Source organism: Primulina huaijiensis, chromosome 1 (genome assembly GCF_012295235.1).
Source record: "Primulina huaijiensis isolate GDHJ02 chromosome 1, ASM1229523v2, whole genome shotgun sequence".
Classification (NCBI taxonomy): domain Eukaryota; kingdom Viridiplantae; phylum Streptophyta; class Magnoliopsida; order Lamiales; family Gesneriaceae; genus Primulina; species Primulina huaijiensis.
The window spans coordinates 16416713-16438134 of record NC_133306.1 but is presented as its reverse complement, the minus strand read 5'-3'; the positions used below and the strand labels follow the sequence as shown (position 1 = coordinate 16438134).

The following is a 21422-nucleotide window of genomic DNA, read 5'->3' as shown; positions in this document are numbered from 1 at the left end:
AAGTGCGAGTTTTGGCTCGATAGAGTGGCATTCTTAGGCCACATCATTTCTCGTAATGGCGTTGAAGTTGATCCAAGCAAAGTCGAGGCAGTGAAAGAGTGGCCAGTACCGAAGAGTGTTACCGAGATTCGCAGTTTCTTGGGATTAGCTGGCTATTATCGCAAGTTTATTCAGGGATTCTCTTCTATTGCAGTACCTTTGACATCCTTGACCAAAAAGAATGCTAAGTTTATATGGGGATCAGAGTGTCAAGACAGTTTTGACAAGTTGAAGCAAGCCTTGATTTCAGCACCAGTCTTAGCTATGCCATCGGGGCAAGGGGATTATGTTCTTTATACCGACGCATCTAAACTTGGATTGGGCGCAGTTCTGATGCAAAATGACCGAGTTATAGCCTATGCGTCGAGACAGTTGAAGATTCACGAGAAAAACTACCCCACTCATGATCTTGAGCTTGCAGCAGTAGTTTTTGCTTTGAAAATTTGGAGACACTACCATTATGGGGAGAAATGTAAGATATTCACCGATCATAAAAGTTTGAAATACTTCTTCACCCAAAAAGAGCTGAATATGAGACAGCGCAGATGGCTTGAGCTAGTAAAAGATTATGATTGTGACATTAGCTACCATCCGGGAAAAGCTAATGTAGTGGCAGACGCACTGAGTAGAAAAGCAGCAGTTATCACTCATCTATCACTCCAAAGACCGTTGCAGTCCGAGATACAGCGGTTTGAGCTGACAGTGTATGCTAGGAGCGAGGCCCCTAATCTTGCCACATTATCGGTACAGTCGAACTTGAGGGATAGAATTCGTGATGGGCAGTCCACTGATGAACAGTTACAAAAATGGAGAGCTAGAGATGAAGCCAAGGGTCGGAAATTATATTTGGAGGTGGATGGTATAGTTCGTTATCGAGATCGGTTATGGGTTCCTAGTGACGATTCTTTGAGAGGCCTTATTATGAAGGAAGCTCATGACACACCTTACTCAATTCACCCGGGGAGCACGAAAATGTACAAAGATTTGCAGTTGCTATCTTGGTGGCCAGGCATGAAGAGAGACATTCTGAAGTTTGTATCCGAGTGTTTGACTTGCCAACAAGTTAAAGCAGAGCATCAAAGACCAGCAAGTAAATTGAAGCCACTCCCTATTCCCGAGTGGAAATGGGAAAATGTCACCATGGACTTCGTTGTGGGATTGCCAAAGACAGTTAAGGGATTTAATGCTATATGGGTGATATTCGATCGTCTTACTACTAAATCAGCGCATTTTCTACCTATCAAGACGACTTTCACCATGATTCAGTACGCCGACTTGTATATTCGAGAGATAGTCCGTCTGCATGGGATTCCGGTATCCATTGTTTCTGACAGAGATCCGAGATTCACGTCATCTTTCTGGAAAAGTCTACATGCAGCGATGGGGACCAAGTTATTATTCAGTACAGCATTTCATCCTCAAACCGATGGACAGTCAGAAAGAGTTATACAGATTTTGGAAGATCTACTTCGAGCATGTGTTATTGATTTCCAAGGCAGTTGGGAACCAAAATTACCTCTAGTGGAGTTCACCTACAATAATAGCTATCAATCATCAATCGGGATGGCTCCTTTTGAGGCACTTTACGGAAGGAAATGTAGATCTCCTATTCATTGGGACGAAGTTGGTGAAAGAAGAGAGATTGGTCCGGACGTGATTGAAGAGACTACCGAGCTTATAGTCAAAATCCGCGATAGAATGAAGACTGCGCAAAGCCGACAAAAGAGTTATGCAGACAAAAGACGAAGAGACTTAGAGTTTGTAGTGGGCGACCATGTATTTGTGAAAATAGCACCTATGAAGGGTGTTATGCGTTTTGGCAAGAAAGGCAAACTTAGTCCAAGATTTATAGGTCCGTTTGAGATTTTGGAAAGGATTGGGACACTAGCTTATAGAGTGGCATTGCCACCATCACTTTCTGGAGTTCATAATGTGTTCCATATTTCAATGTTGCGGAAGTACATGTCGAATCCGTCACATGTGCTTAATTATGAACCTCTTCAATTAACCCCAAATATGACATATGAAGAAAGACCTGTCCAGATCTTAGCAAAGCAAGAAAGACGATTGAGGAACAAAGTCATTCCAATGGTCAAAGTCAAGTGGTTGAATCACTCGGAAGAAGAAGCTACTTGGGAAACCGAGAGAGACTTGAAGAGCCGCTACCCAGATCTATTCGGTAAGTTCTAATTTCGAGGACGAAATTTTATTTAAGAGGGGGAGGAATTGTAAGGTCCAAAAATTAAACAGCGTAAACCAACTGCATGCGAATCTATGAAATAATGAAAAATAAGTAAAAGACTGATTTTAATCGCCATTAATTATGTGACATACTTGTTTATATGCTAAACGAGATTTTATTGTCATCATGCATAAAATTGTGTTTTTAGGAATATTCAAGTGACGATCGAGGAACGGGGACCGAGTACTGAAAATGTAAAATGTTTTTATTAAATGATTATTTTTAATTATTTAAAAAGTGGTTGATGCTTTTTAGTATTTTTGAAAATAAAGGGTTTTGAGGTGATTTTATACGCCGGGACATAATTTTTATCGGTGTTGGTTCTTCAACTAAAATACGAACTTTTTGGCAACCCGACTAATAAATTCACATATTTGCTAAAAGAAAAACTTTGTTAATATTTTAATTATGTTCTAATTAGACAAATGGGCCTAATTAGATGGCTTAATAGGCCTAATAAACCTTGAAGGCCATTAACTAATATTTAAAGTGTTAAAAATCACAAAACCCTACACTTTGCACCAAAGAAACTATCGGCCACCTAATTCTATTTTCTGAAAACTCTCCACCTCTCTCAAGCACCCCACGGCACACACACACCACAAGGAGAAGAGGAAATTCGAAGGTGCCAAGGGGAAACAAGCCAAGATTTCGTCCCGTTCTTCGACGTCAACGGATATTCGAGCGTATTTAACGCAAAGGCACGCCATACATCTCCTTTTCTCATCCATCATATCATATTATGGTTTGAATTATTGCATGCATGAAGAACATGATATATTTTTTCAGAATTTTCGTAATATTGCATGTATGCATGAAGAAAAATGGTTTTTGATTCAAATAAATTACATATTGTTTGGTTAAGGGGCTGCCATGACCTAAGGTAAGATCAAGAGAGGTTTTTCAATGCATTAGAGTCACACACACATGCCTAAATCACCACTAAAGTCGAAAGAGTGAAGCCATGCACAATTCGGTTCTTAAGTTGCTGTCATAGGGTAAGGGCGATCGGGTTCAGGGTTCAGGGGGTTGGTTCGGCCTTGGCATGGGCTAGGGCTCGGCCAGGGGCTGTCACGGGTCAGGGGGAGAGGCCTAGCCAAGCTAGGACTCACGGTAAGGGCTGGGGAAGAGTCCTAGCCACGCTAGGACTCTACCCGAGAAGTTGCAGCAGCAGCGTGCAGGAGTGCGTGGCTTGCTGTGAGGGAAGGGCTTGGTCCAGGGCTCAGGGTCTGGGCTAGGGCAAGTCCTTAGGGTCCTAGGTAGGTGTCCTAGAAGTTGGTTCAAGGTTGGGGGCGACGGCTAGGTCCTTAAGGGCACAAAGGAGAGTCCTAGTCACTAAGGGAGTTCTCGGCCAGCATGGGTTTGGTGTGAGGGGCTTCATTTTTGGCTTTAGGTGGGCTTTCTTGGGGAACTAAGGGTCCAATAGGTTAATTTTGGATGTTGGTCAAGGTTTGGATCTACATGGCTCGGGGGTAACTCGTGGAAATCGGAAGTTGGCTCGGGGTCGAAGTTTAGGTGGCAAAATAGGGTTTTTAACTAGGAAAAATTTGAAAAACGGCTCACAGGGGTCGAGTCATGGTTAATAAGGGCTAAAATAATATAAAAAGACTAAATTTAGAATTTAGGAATTTTATATTAAAGTTTGGGATTTTTCGAGATTAAAACACCGTCAAAACAATTAATTAATGATAAATGAAAAGTCAAATATTTAAGCTAAATAAAATTATGGGAAAATTAAATTAGGCTTAAATAATTATTTGGGACATGTTAGAGTCAATGAATTCAAGAAAAAGTCAAATTCGAGGAATTTTACGTCTAGGGGTAAAACGATCTTTTTACACCTACAAATTATTAAACGTCATGGCAGTATCCTAAATGCTATTTCTCTGATATCATGATTATTTTTAAATGTTTATGAGATGTTCATGATTTAATTATGATTTTTAAATGTTCATGGGATTTTTATGATTTAAAGAAGACATTTAAAATACATGTTGCATGCTTGGTTTCAAAAAGAAAAAAATGTAAAGGCTATTCATGATTTTTCTAAAGTAATGTGCATGAAAAATGTTGAAGGAAGTGAATTGATTGTAACTAATTCGTTAATGGTGGGGATATCGTGAGGGTTATGGTCCCAGTGGGAGCCCGACGATCGTGTTTCCATCATTGCGAATATGTGGTAACGGTTAGGTGGTAACGGTAAGAATGGGAATGTCGTGAGGGGAAAAGGCCCCAGAGGGAGCCCATTTATGGGAAAAGGCCCCAGAGGGAACCCCGACGATCGTATTTCTATTCGAATCATGATAGGCTAAGGCTCAGTTGACCGGTGAGAGTGTTGCTGATGTCCCCGCCGCCCAGTACTGTGGTTACGTGTAGATGGATCCATCGACTCTTATGATCATGATCAGGAAAGTCACAATTAACGATCTGAATTCAACAAAGGAAAAGGAAAAGGAAAATGTTTATGATCATGTTAAAATGTTCTTATGTCATGATAAGGAAAAATGGAAAAGATTAAGATTTATTTATGCATGTCAGGAAATGTTATTTTTACCTAAAAGTATTTTCACTGTTGCATGTGGTTTTATACGTATTATTTGTTATAAAGATTATGGTGTGTTGAGTCTTTAGACTCACTAGGTGTGATGGATGCAGGTGAGGTTGAGGGAGGTCTTGACGGATGATTTGACTGGACTGATGGCGCACACAACCCGAGGACCAACGCTTTTATTATTCCGTATTAGGACTTTTGACTCATGATTTATGATTAAAGATTTTTAAGACTATTTATTTATGTTTTTGAGAGATTTTTGAGAGGTTTAGTATGTGCTATACTTTTCAAACTTCTTGCTTTTAGGTTTGGTAAACATGCGACGATTTCATTTTATGACTATTGCACTTGATTTTTAAAATGCTAGATGGTTGGATTTTTATTTTAAAAGGGAAAAATATTTTATAAAAATATTTTGGAAAAGCCGAAAATCATAGAGGAGAAAAAAAATTTTCTAATACTTTTAAAGCAATAAAAAGGACATGACGTTTCACTGAGTGTTTTAGACGTGCGCTTGAGATATCTTCCGAGCTTAAGAAAGAAAGGAGAAATATAAGTTTTCAAGCTTCGATCTTACATAAAACAAACCCTTGCATCTTTACCTTTCACAATTTACTTTTTATGCATTATATTTTTGCAAGCATTAATATTATATCTTTTTACTGAATTATTTCATTTCCGCAGTATTAAAATTAAATTTAATAACATGACATATACCAAATAGATTCTAGGCTTAATCGCTGAGAATCAAAGTAGTTTAAAAAAAATTATTTTATTTTTAAGGATTTATTCAACCCCTTCTAGACTGTTATTTGTGTTTATTTGATCTTAACAAATAGAGTGAGTATCCCTCAAACCAATGTTGGCTAAAGGTTTTTTATTAGCTCTTTGTAAAAATATCTTATTTTAATATAATTTACATTCATTTGATAAAAATATTCATCTTTTTACTCTTGAAAGTTGCATAGATAAAGATATTGAATATAATATAGTACATAAAAGATGAGATCATACAATTGGTGGCTTTAATGAAACAAGTTTTTAATTACTATATATTCTAAACACATTCATAGTTGATTTGGCCAACTAAAACGAGGATAAAGGTCGATCAAGACTAGCATTTATGATGTTGTGTACCACGTTTTATTAGTATGAACATATAGATGTTCAAATATTTAGATCGGCGCTCATAGGATTAGTCCATCAAACTACCCTTAATCAAACTTTCCAAGTAGTTATTAATTTTTTAGTGGAAAGCTCATGGTTATGGTTGTACCGGACAGGCAATCAGTCGCATACTCGAAAGCAAATAGAGTTTGCAACGAAAGCATAAACGCTCTTTCTTAAGATATGCTTTTTAGATGCTATTTCGAGTTTGATCGCAGGATCGACATACCATTAGTGCTTATGACCTGAGGCAACACTGAGCTCTATAAACTATTACTATGCTTTGACTCGTTTACGGGCTCTATGAGGACCATCAAGTTGTCAGATTAAGTATTTACGAAACATATAGGAGTTAGTGCATCCTAGTCGGGATTCATCACTGGCTTACGGGGGTGGATATCGTATGTGATATAGTAAGATCATAGTGCATGAAATTTCAGGCTATAGTAAGATATGTGATTTAGGGGAAAAAAGTTTAATAATTGCACATGCGATACAACTATGAATGCTCAAAGATATTTCACATGGCTATCGAATTCTTACTACCCTCGATGAACCAATTATTATAGATTCAATTGGGATATATATGATAAAAAGAGTTTACTGTACGTTAATCATAATTGATTGGTTTTTGCAGGCGCTATCAATGATATCTATGAGATATTATGTTTTCTTATTTTGTCGTTGTCACAATAATTTAGTTTATAAAAACATATTCACCTATGTTTAAGAGTTATTTTAAAATATATACAAACTAAGAATAACATTTACAATTCAATGTGAAATTTTATCAATAGTTCACACTTTTTAAAATATACTTTTAGAGAATAATAATAATAATAATAATAATAATAATAATAGTGGAACAAAAAAAACAAGTTATTATTTTATTCATTTTAGTTTTTATAATATGACAAGGCTTCCGCCAGAAAAAATAACAAGTACTAATTTGTTTTCCCATAAAAAATCTATTTAGATAATATAAAAAAAAATAATGAAACTTTGACTCCAACTGGAACAATGGACCAGCTTGACCAGAGAGCTTCATGAAACTCCATCAAAATTGAGTTCAATCCTCGCTCACAACTGCCCGCCTCTATTGGAGTGAAAATTGAGTGTCTTTTTCGTTTTCAGGTACTCGATTAAAGATTATTCATTTGCGCTTTATAATGTATTTCTCATATTGGTTGCTATTTATTGCTGATAGATAATTTTTTGCATTTTTACCTGTTTTAAAGAGTACCTTGCATAAGGATTGACTTTAAGCAAAAGGGTTGTGTCATACACTGTAAGAAAACAGGATTTTTTTTTGTTTAATTTTATTCCTTCTCGGTTCGTCATGGAGTAGAAGTTTTCTTTTTTGAAAAAAACAATTGTCGAGTTTCTAGGTCTTGGGTACCGAAGAATTGAGTAATTTGAGGGCTGATATGACAGCTATTCATCTTATATTGAATCTAGCTGATCACTTTCTTTGTTTCCCTCGAATTTTATAGTACCTTTAGTTTAGAAATTTATATCTTAATTTCGATTCTGCTATTAGCGAGAATGTGAGATGATGACGATGATAAAGTCTTAAAAGGTATAAGTTTACCTCGTCAAAACGGAAGTGGAAAAGATATTGCCATGAACATAAAAGCTTGTAAATTCTTCGTGTGGTGAATACATAAAGACAGATTACTGTAAGGGTTTGTTCTGGTTTCAGTGAAGGTTGACAAGTCAATTGAACATATAATTAAAGATGAGTAATAATAACAGCATGATGATGATGTCAGCTGGAGGTGGTAGAGGAGGTAGCAGTGGAGGAGGAGGAGGTGGTCGATCATGGCCATCGACAACTTCAGTCTCATCTTCCGGGAAGAGGATTCAGAAAGAGATGTCGGAGCTCAGCATGGACCCTCCTGCTGACTGCTCTGCCGGCCCCAAAGGGGATAATCTCTATCATTGGGTCGCCACTCTTTTCGGTCCTCCTGGTTTGTTTTTGCCTTCTTTTAAATCTGAACTTTCTGTTATTCAGTCTTGGGCTTGCTTCTATGGTTGTGTCAAGCTAGTATAATCCACGGAATTCCTCAATTTGAACCTTGTGTGTGGTGAAATCGTAGATGATATTCTGTTTCCACTGTTTTAAATCTCATAGAAAACACTCTCTTTGTTTGGCTTTCAAAGAAATTTTAAATCAAAATATATTTTAATTGTCATATCGATGTAATCAACCAAATTCATCATGACGATCATCCAAGTTCAACGGGAATTTCATAACCGATAATTATGTTTCCGAAAAGGAAATGCGACTGGATTTTGTTCATACACTTGTTTGTCTTCCTCTCCTACTAAAAAATCGTGTGCTCAAAATTTGGTGGGTTGTTTTCAGATCTCGAGTGTCGCATTTTCTTGTAGTATAAACGTAGATATGGTTGTCCAGTTTTTGATAACAATTACCAATCATGACACAGTTTGTTATTGTTGGAGTAGCAACAAGTTGTGGTATTAAAACCTTCGTTGTCATCTGGTTAGTATGTTTTGTGGAGTCCCTTAATTGACTGGTTTCACCTTGATCTTGGAAAATAAATTGTAAAAGATATGGACAGAGCGATTATTTGTGCACTCTCTTCACCATTACCAGCAAGAACTTTCCTTGAATGACAAACAAAATGTGAATATTGTACGCATTTTATGGATGTACGATAGTAAAAAAAAGGAATCATTTGTTCGCAAACTCGTGTCCGGCGCTCTGTTTTCATCAATACTTTCTTTTATCAAATGAGAAAGCTATGTTTTCCCCTCACTGCTTTATATATCCTTTTCCTTCTCTTTAATGTCTGCTGTAGACAGAGCTTCTGAAAAATAACTATAATGCGATTTGAGAATGGGTTCATCTGCTGGACGTATTGTGCAAATCATGTATCTAAAATTTGTTGCCCTATCATGGGTTTTTTCTGTTTAAATGTGACAGATCTAATTTAGCTTCTCAAATTATTTGTAGGGACACCATACGAAGGAGGCATATTTTTCCTAGATATAACCTTTCCTAGCGATTATCCATTCAAGCCTCCTAAGGTAATGCGGCATAGCAATTAAACTAAGGTTGAGTTTGGAGAGACCAATGGATTTGTTGCTATGAATTCGAAATCTCTAGCTCCAAATCCATCAATCTAAATGTAACTTAATATAATTCGTGAGACAATCTACATACACTTTGAATACAAGTGGCAGATACCCTCAACGGAAGAATCACGATCTGCCACTGTGAATTCTTTAGCTTTACTTTTTCTGACTTTGGATTTTAGGTTTGCAGGTTGTATTCAAAACCCGCATCTACCATTGCAATGTTGACTCTATTGGCAATGTTAGTTTGGATATCCTGAAAGATGGTTGGAGCCCTGCTCTAACAATATCAAAAGTTCTGCTTGCTCTCAGATCGATATTCACCAGCCCTGATATCTGTGAGTGTTTTTAAACTTTGAATAACGCATTTTCTTTCTTTTTTCGATTGGTTAATGAAGAGAAGGGCAGACCACAAGTTCTTCCCTTGCTTTCTGAGAATGCAAGGTGGTGGGTCTGTATGCTCTCGGGCCATTGTTTTTCGTGAGTTTTATTTTTTGAGACCTTTCTCTGTTCCTAGTTTCACGCAGTACCTGGCAGGGTCAATAGTATGTATCTTTTATGCTACAAGCTCATTATTAGCTTTCGTTGGAATGCAAATAGATTCTTGTTGTCCTGTGCAGCAGCAGTACAACCCACCCATTTACTGGTTAGTTACATGCAATTCAAATGTGATATTAATTAATAACATGCAATGTTTCTTGCAGATAAACCACTTGTTCCCAGTATTGCCAACTTATACTTGGCTGACAGAGCGAAGCACGACGAACAAGCAGCACAGTGGACACTAAGATTTGCGAAGTAGCTGACGTTTAAGTGGGGGGCCTATTTTTAGAAGGATCGAACTCAAGTGTCCAGAAGTTATAACTGGATTAATTTGAACTTTCATCTCGTTTGTTGAGTGATACCGGAAATGCCTCACTTAATTACACGCTTTTATGGATAGATAGATAGTAGTATGGCATAGGAAGAGCATGCACATCTCAATGAACGTAAATTGTTTTTCTTTTTTTGGTTTTTATTCCCTGGATATCCAAACGAACTTCTTACGAAAGAACGGAGAGAATGAACAAGGCCATATATTGCTAGATTCCTACGTAAAAAATCAATCAGTGCTAGAAGAAATGATTTTGTTTTTGCACTGATTAGAAGAACGAGGTTAAAAAGATCAACAAGAACTAATCTACCCCACATTGTGGGTCTAACATATTATACTTTCACAAGCTTATACAAAAACGTGGGTCGCAGAGCATTTTCCAGGACTTACAAGTGGCCTGACGCACCACTTCTTGAACTTCTCTCTTTTCTATTACAATTACACGGGTACTCTCTTACCTCGATAACGTTCAATCAACTGCAACAACAAATATATCAAGCATGTGTTATCATATGATGCAATACATGTTAAAGATAATATTTGGCCAAAGGGCAACTTGGACGGATAAGTAACCAATTTGTCTAGCGTTTAAAAAAGTTTTACTGGATGAAAAAGGGGAAAAAACTGCAAAAATTTTGCACGAGTAAATGTGTAAATACCCTCTAAATTAACAAGAGCATGGTTAAGTAATGGCCGATATTTGTGATTCTATGTTGCTCAATTTCGAGCTGACAACAAAGCATCAAATAATGATCCCACAGTAGGATTTAGAATTATTACCAAGGTTATGTTCAAATAAGAACAATGGGAACAAAATATCTAGTGAAAAATTAAACTATTTTCTCTTTTTACTTTCATATTAACAAGAAACCGATTAACCTTCTAATAGTTATATTTAATCTCTACCATTGATCATCATGCCTTCCCAAGCATATTGGCCACAAGAATCCTTCATTGGTGCATGCAACAGTAAATATATAATGCATACATTTGGTACCACTGCAAATCAGCATTCAAACAATGAACAAGTGACCTTCATCTGAACTTCTAGTTTTGCTTAAAAAATGAATTAGATAAACAAACAAAACTTAAAAGAAATACTAGACCCAAAACGAAAAAACAGATACATTTCTTAACAACAATCTCAAGTTTCAAAAAAGAAATACTAGACCCAAAACGAAAAAACAGATACATTTCTTAACAACAATCTCAAGTTTCAACACCGAAGAACATCTAGAAGGAAAACCTTCTGTTAAGACATTATCGATCAGTGGACATTGCTCAGCAATACTCTATCAGGATATGGGAAAGGGTTCAAGATAGTAGATGATTAAACAACACATGGTTACAGACAATGAAGAGCATAGTAATGCAATTTTTTATCCTGTTACGTAATTTTTATATCTTTGGTGTTCCCATCAGGATTTTGTGACAGATCAGAAAAGAAGATTCCATCAGGCGTTTTGGCATCCCAGCTTAAGTATATTGTAGATGATTTTTAAATTTTAAATATAAGCTTCAGATAACAATGTTCAATTCAGTAACAAAATTTTCAATACAAATAATCATTCGCTCACCGACTACTTTGAGTTACTTTATCATACTTCCGAACACAGACAAATTCAGGGAATCAAATTTAGTAAACAAACCCTACAAGAATACAACTAAACACAAGACCATCTTCTTCCCAAAATGAAATCATAATGATAAATTATCGTTCTCTAAAATATAAATCCATATATACATACCGTTCTGACAAAAGGCTGCTGGAAAAGCCAACCAATAACAGGAATCTTCTGCAGAAAAACAGCCACTGTTGGCCAGAAGCCACTGCAAATAAACGATAATTAACAAAAATTGTTTCAGTCTAAGAAGATTGAAATTTGAAATTAAACCAAATGGAAGTTAACAGTTCATCCTTTATGCACAGCTAGTGTTAAACCTGAATAAAACAATGAATCCATACGACTCAATAATCATTCCTAGCACAGGCCATCCAATGATGACTAAGAAGAAGCCAACACCAAATGAAACAGAACCCTGCAATACATGACAAAAACAAATAAGATCATTATAAAGAAATAAAAATGGTGACAAACAACAACAATGTACAGTTGTCTTCGATGGCAAAGAAACCTTAAAGTTTGAAGACCTCAAGAAGAATTGCATGGACGATTTAAGTCCAATTGTTAATGCAACCCCGGATATGAAGAGGATCTGTTTTAGAAACATAAACAATATTAGCAAAATGAACGATGAGAAAGATACCAGTGAAAACAACTGATTGCCTAATACAAAATCACACTTACATTTCCCATCGCAAGTAGTCCTTTGTCGAAGAAGAAAATGATACCCAAAAATGAAAAAAACACTCCAAAACCCGTCAAACCAAGTCCAATTTCTGTTTCATTACATCAGATAACGAAAAAAGTTTAGATCAACCACATCAAAAACTTTTCACCAAAAATAAATTAATTTACAAGTCGCAAATCCAATGACTTGACCTATTACTCACCATAACCATGAGAGAAAATATTCTCATTGGAAAACAAAGAAAAAATAAAGGAACGATATTCACATCACTCACGGTTGAAAATAAGCAACAAACAATTCAAAATTTCATCAACACAAAGGCAAATCATATGAAAAAAATCCACAAAAATAACTAATTACACAAGCTCCATATCAACTATCAACAAGCCAAACATAGCATATGCAACAAACAAACACAAGCACACAAACGCAAAAAAGTTTCAGAACGCTGTAGAAATTATGGACGATAGGTTAACATACTTTTTCGGTCGTTCATCTCAAAGGACATCATCTTCGCAGACGCAGATTAAGATACAATATGGTTCAAATTGTCGTTCAAATCCCGAAATGAAACTTCGCACCACTCTGCACATAAATCAGACATCAATTACACAATAAAAATGCAGGAAATAACATGTACGGTTGAACACAGTCAAGTTACTACTTGTTAACGAATTCGAAACACAAAAAAATTAGGGTTAGAAACAAAACAATCACAAGATCTAGCACCCTACCTCCTAACTCCTGGAATATCTGGAGTCTGAGATAGAATTGCTCGAGTTATTTCAGTTTTTCAACTTCCAAAGGGAAGCAATCACTCCATATCAATGAGCGGTGTGACGACTGAAACGACTGCATTTCGTTATTCGCAGATCATCTCCCCTCCCTTGTCTAAAATACCCCTCCTGGAAATATTTATATTCTCGCACATTAAATTTTGATATAAACATTATTTTATGGGTAAATTGTGAAAAACTACCCAAATCCAATTAAACTTTAAATTTGATACCCACACAGAAAAACTTTGGTTCTAGTAGCTTATTGCTGGTCCCTAGTAATTTAAGCGTTAATAGTAATACAAAACATATTGATTAATTTAAATAGAAATGTAATCGAAACTATCCCAGTGTTTAAATTAAATTTGAAAAATGTCAAAGTTATATCAAGATTATCATAATTATAATTTATGAAATAATCTGAGCTTATCAATTCAAAGCTTATTTTCAGGTAATTAAATGTACATTACCTTCAGAAATTCTCAGTAAGAGTTTCAACTCCATATCCTCACAGGTTAATAAATGTTCAATTCATGGGAACGATTTCTCTCATTGAGTTTGAATACAGATAAATGCTCAGGAAAATGGTTTACAGAATGCAGACAGACAAACGAGCCAAATTAATCAAAAGATAGGAAATCCATTTATTCAAAATCTAGATATTATATATTTTTTTCTGATCTTTTTTTTATAACATCACAAAATCAGACTAAGTTTATGTTTCTTGACCACATGTTTATTTAATTTGGACAATATATTTCTCTCTTTCTATTTTTTTTTCTTTTTTTATGAGAGATAAATGGGTCGTAGCATATAACTTTAAAATTACATAGATCTTCAACATCTTTCTTTTTTTTTTCTCTTTTTTTCTTCAGAAAATATCATATATTTTTTTTCAAAATAAGAACTCAAGATCAAAACAATAGATAGCCTCTCTAGCCTCTCTCATTATCAATAAAGGCTCGCAAGCTGTTTTCTCAATCCTCTCCACTCACTCACAAAATATGTGTGAGTTTAAAAATTTTAGGCACTCTTATCAGGTATATCTTGGGCCATATACTTTAATAACTGATTTTATCACAATGGTTAATCACTCAAAAATATTTTATAAATCATATTTTTATAGTGATCAGAATATTAAAATTAACTTTTTTTTCAAATAAAAATTTAAACATCCTTAGATAGATTAATACATTTTCTAATTTAAACCTTTCAAACATGTAATGTATGATATTTTTGCAAAAATTGCTAAGATACAAATAATAAACATGGTTTTATTTTAAAATAATATTTTTTTAAATATATATTTTTTAAAAAAAAAATTTTTAAGTTTGTTCCCTCCCCAGTCAGAATATGATATTAACCCTAATGTCAAAATAAGTAGTTATAAAGAGTACATAATTAAGAGATATCACCTGGAATTTTATTTAACATAACAAACTGAAACAAACACAAACCAATCCACGACTTTTGAATCAATGATCCAACTTTCTTTTCTTACTGCTTGATTGCGACCAATTGATCTTTGTTATCATCGGATCAGGCTTATGAACAAAAGCTTCCAAATTATCAATTAATTGGTCGGCTGTCGAAGTAGAGATGAGCATCCTTCGTGAATTTTTTGAAATGAAATTATGTTCCACAGCTTTATCAAGAAATGTCAACAAACTTTCATAATAATTATTGATATTCAACAAGCCCACATGTTTATTATGGATATTAAGTTGTGGCCAAGAAAGAGTATGAAAAATTTCTTCTAATGTACCAAAACCACCTGGTAGTACGATAAAAGCATCAGAATTTCCAATCATTTTGGTGATTTTTTCATAAATAAAAGAAACTTTTAATTCCTCCCCAATCGTAACACTGGCAATATTTCCTGCAGCTAAAGTTGTAGAAATAATATCCAAAACCTGACTATCTCCAAGATGAGTAGATGTGGAAACAGATCCCATTAACCCAATATTACCTCCCCATATACCAAGTGAATTTTTTTCTCAGCCAATATCTTTCCTAGATTATTCGCTGCTTCTACAAACACTTCATTTTTTTTTTTTTTTTACCCAAAAAATACACAAATATTTTTCAATGTTTGTGCAGAGGATCCAGCCATGTTTTTACTTTCTTTTTGGTCTGCGAAAATAGAGAGAAAGATGAGAGATTTTATAAGGGTAATATATTATCATGACAAAACTATGAGTCACAATTGTAAACAGAATAAAAAGTAAAAACAATAATGACACACATGCATATAAACAGTAGTGTGATTGTGGCTCACAATTTTCCTCTGGTTTTACGTCCAGAAACGGCTTCAACGCCTTCTATGAGTATAGGATATGCTTTCCATCCAATTTTCTTATAAATTGACAAAAAGTGTCTTTATTAGTCGGATTCCCAAGACTATTAATATGACGCTCATATTGGAATTGTTTTCATAAAAGGAGAAGTTCAATATGCACATGTTCACTATAATGCGTCTCAAGAGTCAATAAGATGTTATCTAAAGACTCTTTACTCAGCCCATTCTCAATGAAACAATTTTATCTTCTCTGTTATTGGAAATACATCTCAAAGATCTGCATACTTTGTCATAAGTCCATCTTGCACACTTATGACAAAACCCTAATCTTTTGGTCCTTCGTTTTTTCGCATAAGTGTTTTTTCCTAATCCACGCAAATACAGAATGAGCAATGATTGTGGAACTTCTCCTCCTAATCGGACCTTAGCTTCTATTACAAGAAGAATATCTTCTGGAATTCTTTTTTGCATTAGCAATTTCAATCTTTCACATCTACCTGCATAAATTTTTCTTAGAATATTTTCAGAAACAGAGGGAAAATATTTACAAATTTTTGAGAGAATTTCATCCATTTTGAAAAGAAAAGAAATGATTTTTTTTTTAATTTTTGTATCAACAATTGTGGGAAACTGATTTAACCGACTATGAGAGTCACGGAGTACCGTTATCCGCCATTGAACAGAGAAAATAAAAAGATTAAGGAAACCTCAAATAAAAACAAACAAAATTAAATACAACACAAAAAAATCAAGGATCGGAAAGAGAAACAAACTCTTCTTGAAAGATTTTATTTTCTAAAAATGGTTTAAGCATTTGTCCATTTACTTTAAAAGCATCACCATTTTTAGGATTTCCAGTGTCCACAGCTCCATAAGGATACACATGCTTTACAACATATGGGCATGTCCATCTTGATCGTAATTTTCCTGGGAATACATGAAGTCGAGAATTATAAAGCAAAACTTTTTTACAAATCTCAAAAGATTTTCTAAGAATTGTTTTATCATGAAATGATTTGATTTTTGTTTTATAAATCCTTGAATTCTCATACGCGTCATTTCTGAGTTCATCAAGTTCATTAAGTTGCAATTTGCGCAATTTGTTGGCATCATCCATGCTTGAATTAAAAGTTTTGATCGCCCAATAAGCTTTATGTTCCAATTCCACAGGCAAATGACAATGTTTTCCATAAACCAACCTATAGGGAGACATATTTAATGATGTTTTAAAATTTGTTCGATATGCCCAAAGTTCATCATTAAGTCACAGAGACCAATCTTTTCTATTTGGGTTAACAGTTTTTTTCCGAAATTTGCTTTATCTCCCTATTAGCTAACTCAACTTGTCCATTGGTTTGAGGATGATAAGGAGTAGTTACTTTGTGAGTAATACCATTTTTTTTATTAATGAAGCAAATGGTTTATTAACAAAGTGAGTTCCCCCATCACTTATCATGGCTCGATGAATTCCAAATCTACTAAAAATATTTTCTTTCAAAAATTTGATGACGATTTTATGATCATTTGTTCGACATGGAATTTCCTCTATCCATTTGGAAACATAATTAAATGCAACTAAAATATACAAGTATCCAAACGACGTTGGAAAAGGTCCCATAAAATTAATTCCTCAACAGTCAAATATTTCAATTTCAATGATAAGATTCAAAGGCATCATGTTTCTTTTGGAAATCGCACCCAATTTTTGACAATTTTCACAGATCTTGCAGATTTCGTGGCTGTATTTAAACAAAGTGGGCCAATAAAATCCACGCTGCAAGATTTTTACAGCAGTTTTCTTTGAAGAAAAATGTCCTCCGCATGCTTCTGAATGAAAAAATTTAATGACACTACTTATCTCATTATCGGGTATGCAACGTCGAAAAATTTGATCTGGACAATATTTGAACAGATACGGATCATCCCAATAAAAGTTATTTACCTCATTCAAAATTTTTTTTTTATTATGGGAACTCCATTGCGGCGTCATTTTTCCTGTCACAATAAAATTTACTATGTTAGCAAACCAAGGTGTAGTAGTAACTAAAAATAGATGTTCATCAGGAAAATTATCGTTAATTGGTGTCATTTCACAAGATGATCATGTTACTAGTCTCGATAAATGATCGGCTACAACATTCTCGGTTCCTTTTTTATCTTTGATCACAATGTCAAATTTTTGGAGCAACAAAATCCATCGTATCAGTCGTGGTTTTGCATCCTGTTTGGTCAACAAATATCTAATAGCAGAATGATCAGTAAACACAATAGTCGTTGATCAAATCAAATAAGAACGAAATTTATCTAATGCAAATATTACAGCGAGTAGTTCTTTTTCAATTGTGAAATAATTCATTTGAGCATTGTTTAAAGTTCTACTTGCATAATATATCACATAAGGCTTACCGTTTCTTCTTTGACCCAATACTGCACCGACTGCATAATCACTCGCGTCGCACATGATTTCAAATGGTAAAGACCAATCATGACGTTGCATGATAGGAGCTGATGTTAAATGTCGAATGATTTTATCAAAAGCATTTTGACATTCTTGAGTCCACTCAAATGCAGTGTCTTTTGTTAAGAGGATACAAATGGGTTTAGAGATTAAACTAAAGTCCTTTTTAAACCTCCTATAAAATCCAGCATGTCCTCAAAATGAGCGAATTTCTTTAATGGTTTTTGGAGGGGGTAAATTGGAAATGACATCAACTTTTGCTTTATCAACTTCAATTCCATGATATGACAAGACATGTCCCAAAACAATTCTAGAAGTAATCATGTAATGACATTTTTCTCAATTTAAAATAAGACCTTTTTCCTCGCATCTTTTTAAAACTTTTTCCAAATTTTCAAGACAATTATCAAATGTATTCCCAAAAACAGTTAAATCATCCATGAAAATCTCCAAACAAATTTCAACCATGTCGCTAAAAATGCTTAGCATACATATTTGAAGTGTTGCTGGGACATTGCATAATCCAAATGGCATCCTTCTGAATGCAAATGTTCCAAAAGGACATGTGAATATATTTTTATCTTGATTTTCGAGTGCAATGAGAATTTGATAATAGCCTGAATATCCATCAAGAAAAAAGTAGTAGGAATGACCTGCTATTCTTTCTAAAATTTGATCCAAAAATGGTAATGGAAAATGATCTTTTCTAGTGGCGTCATTTAATTTTCTATAATCAATACACATCCGCCAACTAGATGGGACTCGACTTGTTAACAATTCACCTTTTTCATTTTTTATCAATGTGATGCTAGATTTTTTGGAACTACTTGTGTTGGACTTACTATCAGAAATAGGATAGATAATTCCAACATCAAATAATTTGAGAACTTCAGTTTTCACAACATCTTTCATGTGTAGATTTAATCTCCTTTGTGGTTGTTGAGATGTAGACATGTCAAAACGGGCTGGCGGGGCAAGCCAGCCCGCCATTTTGGCGGGCCTATAAATGGCCAACCCAGCCCAACCCATTTTGGGCCACGGGTTAGGCGGGTTGACCAGCTTATTTTTTTAAGAAAAAAATGTTTAAAAGTATTGCAGTAAAATAAAATATATTTTAGTCAAATAATTTCATAAAATACTTAAAAACAGTGAAATAAAAAATTAAGAAGCATACAATATAATCTACAAAAAGTAAAGTTCTTAAACCAAATATGAAGAAATTAAAAAAATAATATCCTCATTAAATTTCATTCAATATCGATCTTCTACAATAGTTCCCTCCACTGTTTCTTCATCAAAAATTTCAACAACATTGGATCATTCTCAGGATGATGTTGTTTTAATATTTGCACATTCATCATCCTCTGCATCTAAAAGACACGAAGTAAATTTCTCCTTTTTTATTTTCTTTATATATATTTTTCTAATGGTAAAATATTTTTAAAATTAATTTGATTTATATTCAAATAAAATTGATATCTTAATTGTAAAAATTAATGAAAAATCATATTGTTATTTAAATTATTATATTTATATTAAGGTCATATCATAATTTTAAAAATTATCAAAGGACTTGAAATAAAGAGGAAAAAAAAGTGTAATATATATACATTGTATGACTGTAATTTTGAAATGTTGAAAAAAGAAAACAACAGAAAAAAAGTTTAATATGAAAATAAAGTTTAATATGTACATCACATATATATAAATATGAAAAAATTTGACATAAAATTCTACCCTTATTTGGCGGGCTTGCCCGCTCCGTTTTGGCTCGTCCTGTCGCCCGCAACCCAAACGGGCTCAGCCCATTTGGCCCGTCTCCAAATGGGCTGTTATTTTATCAACTCAACCCGCTCAATTTTTATAGCGGGGCAGGCAAGCCCGACGGGCCTGACTCAGTTTGACAAGTCTATTGAGATGTTTTAGCATTTTCTTCAAAATGAATTTTGTGAGTGCAAATTAGTGGATTAATGCCCTTGAGATCTTTTAGTATCCAACCAATTGTATTTTTATGTATTTTAAGCATATCAACTAATTTACCTTCTTGATCACTTGTTAGTTTAGAATAAATTACCACCGGATATGTTTCATCTTCTCCAAGAAATGAATACTTTAATTTTTCTGGCAAGGGTTTTAACTCCAATATGGGTGGTTCGTCTTTGTTCTCATATTTTGCCTAAAATTCTTTCTCTGATCTTGGTAACGAGTGATACCTGATAAAATCATCAAGATCAATTTCAATATTTTCTTTAACAGTTTCAATTGAACAAATAACTAATTGGTCACAAGTACTCTCTTCTTAAATGTTTTCTTTCACAAGAGTTTCAATAAGATTTTCATCTTCACTTTCTTCTCCTTTGTCATGTGGTTTCTTGCAAAGATTAAAAACATTAAGCTTCAAGGTCATGTTACCAAATGACAACTTCATTATTCAATTCCTGCAATTTATAAGAGCATTAGAAGTTGCTAAAAATGGACGACCCAAAATTATAGGAATTGCATTACAAGCTTTGATAGGTTGTGTATCTAAAACTATGAAATTGACAGGATATACAAAGTTATCAACTTTGACCAACACGTCTTCTACCACACCTCTTGGAACTTTAACAGATCTATCGGCAAGTAAAAGTGTTATCGTAGCAGGTTTTAACTCGCCTATATTGATTTCTTGATAAATTGATATGGAAGTAAATTCACACTAGCTCCAAGATCAAGCAAGGCTTTTTTAATCTTTCGTTCTCCAATAATACATGAAATAGTAGGACAACCAGGGTCTTTGTATTTCAAAGTATTATTATTTTGAATGATTGCACTTACTTGTTCGGCTAAAAATGCTTTCTTTTTCACCTTCAATTTTCTTTTTACAGTGCACAAGTTTTTCAAAAATTTGGCATATGATGGTACCTGCTTTATTGTATCTAATAAAGAAATATTAACTTTTACTTGTTTAAAAATATCATATATATCAGAATTCAAATTTGATTTTTTTGTATTTTTCAATGCATGAGTGAATGGTGGTGACATTGTTTGTTGATCCTCCTCTTCGCAAGTTATGGGTTTCACTTCCTTATTCTTTGGAGTTGATTTATCATCATCTTCACAAGGTTCAAGAATGGATTTTTCCACAGCCTTACCACTGCGAAGGGTAATAACAGATTTTACCTGATCCATCGGTTGATTTCCAGAAGTTCCAATTTGTGAATGATGATCCTTGGGATTAGGCTGTGGTTATTAAGGAAATTTATCTTTTTCATGAACATTAAGTGCATATACAAATTTAGCAAGAGTATCTTTCAAATCTATTATGGTTTGAGCAGATTGAGTATTGATAGACTCTTGCTTTGTAATGAAAGAATTCAATATATCTTCCAAATTTCTTTTAGGTGGAGGAACATAAGGTACATAATTTTGAAAATTTTGTTGATTTTGGAAATGTGGTTGTGAAAATTATACATCATTATCATTTCTCCAACTAAAATTTGGATGATTTCGCCAACCTGGATTGTAACTTTGAGAAAATGATTTAAAATTTGGCCTTTTGAAATTGTTTAAAATATTTGCTTGTTATATAGAGACATTCTTTAAAAGATGGCAAAGTGAG

The 21422-nt window shown here is 34.2% G+C and overlaps 2 protein-coding genes across 7 annotated transcripts; one reads left to right on the top strand and one right to left on the bottom strand.

The window, feature by feature from the left end:
- The first annotated feature begins 6984 nt into the window (after nucleotides 1–6984).
- On the top strand, nucleotides 6985–10039 carry LOC140981839 (constitutive photomorphogenesis protein 10). 6 transcript variants are annotated; one of them, XM_073448347.1, is made up of 6 exons: nucleotides 6985–7133; nucleotides 7238–7287; nucleotides 7755–7969; nucleotides 8980–9053; nucleotides 9292–9439; nucleotides 9806–10039. In XM_073448347.1, the coding sequence occupies exons 3-6, from the start codon at nucleotides 7756–7758 to the stop codon at nucleotides 9901–9903; spliced, it is 534 nt and encodes a 177-aa protein (XP_073304448.1). In that variant the 5' UTR covers nucleotides 6985–7133; nucleotides 7238–7287; nucleotide 7755; the 3' UTR covers nucleotides 9904–10039. The 6 variants fall into 6 exon arrangements, with proteins under 6 accessions (XP_073304448.1, XP_073304426.1, XP_073304455.1 ...); XM_073448325.1 differs by having other exon boundaries at nucleotides 7702–7969; XM_073448354.1 differs by lacking the exon at nucleotides 7238–7287.
- Nucleotides 10040–10085: 46 nt separating this feature from the next.
- Nucleotides 10086–13215, bottom strand: LOC140981871 (vesicle transport protein GOT1-like). Its single transcript, XM_073448374.1, has 7 exons — nucleotides 13023–13215; nucleotides 12769–12873; nucleotides 12285–12376; nucleotides 12112–12192; nucleotides 11918–12015; nucleotides 11724–11805; nucleotides 10086–10452 (listed from the first exon to the last, which is right to left on the bottom strand). The coding sequence occupies exons 2-7, from the start codon at nucleotides 12797–12799 to the stop codon at nucleotides 10414–10416; spliced, it is 423 nt and encodes a 140-aa protein (XP_073304475.1). The 5' UTR covers nucleotides 12800–12873; nucleotides 13023–13215; the 3' UTR covers nucleotides 10086–10413.
- Nucleotides 13216–21422: the final 8207 nt, after the last annotated feature.

Excerpts from the sequence above, each read along its gene's own strand:
- LOC140981871 (XM_073448374.1), bottom strand. The coding sequence starts at position 12,799 with ATGATGTCCTTTGAGATGAACGACCGAAAAA. Across the intron at positions 12,193-12,284 it reads GACTACTTGCGATGGGAAAT|ATCCTCTTCATATCCGGGGT; the intron begins GTAAGTGTGATT and ends TTTCTAAAACAG. Across the intron at positions 10,453-11,723 it reads AGCAGCCTTTTGTCAGAACG|TTGATTGAACGTTATCGAGG; the intron begins GTATGTATATAT and ends TTGTTGTTGCAG.
- LOC140981839 (XM_073448325.1), top strand. The coding sequence starts at position 7,738 with ATGAGTAATAATAACAGCATGATGATGATGTCAGCTGGAGGTGGTAGA. Across the intron at positions 9,054-9,291 it reads ATCCATTCAAGCCTCCTAAG|GTTGTATTCAAAACCCGCAT; the intron begins GTAATGCGGCAT and ends TTAGGTTTGCAG. Across the intron at positions 9,440-9,805 it reads ATTCACCAGCCCTGATATCT|ATAAACCACTTGTTCCCAGT; the intron begins GTGAGTGTTTTT and ends TGTTTCTTGCAG.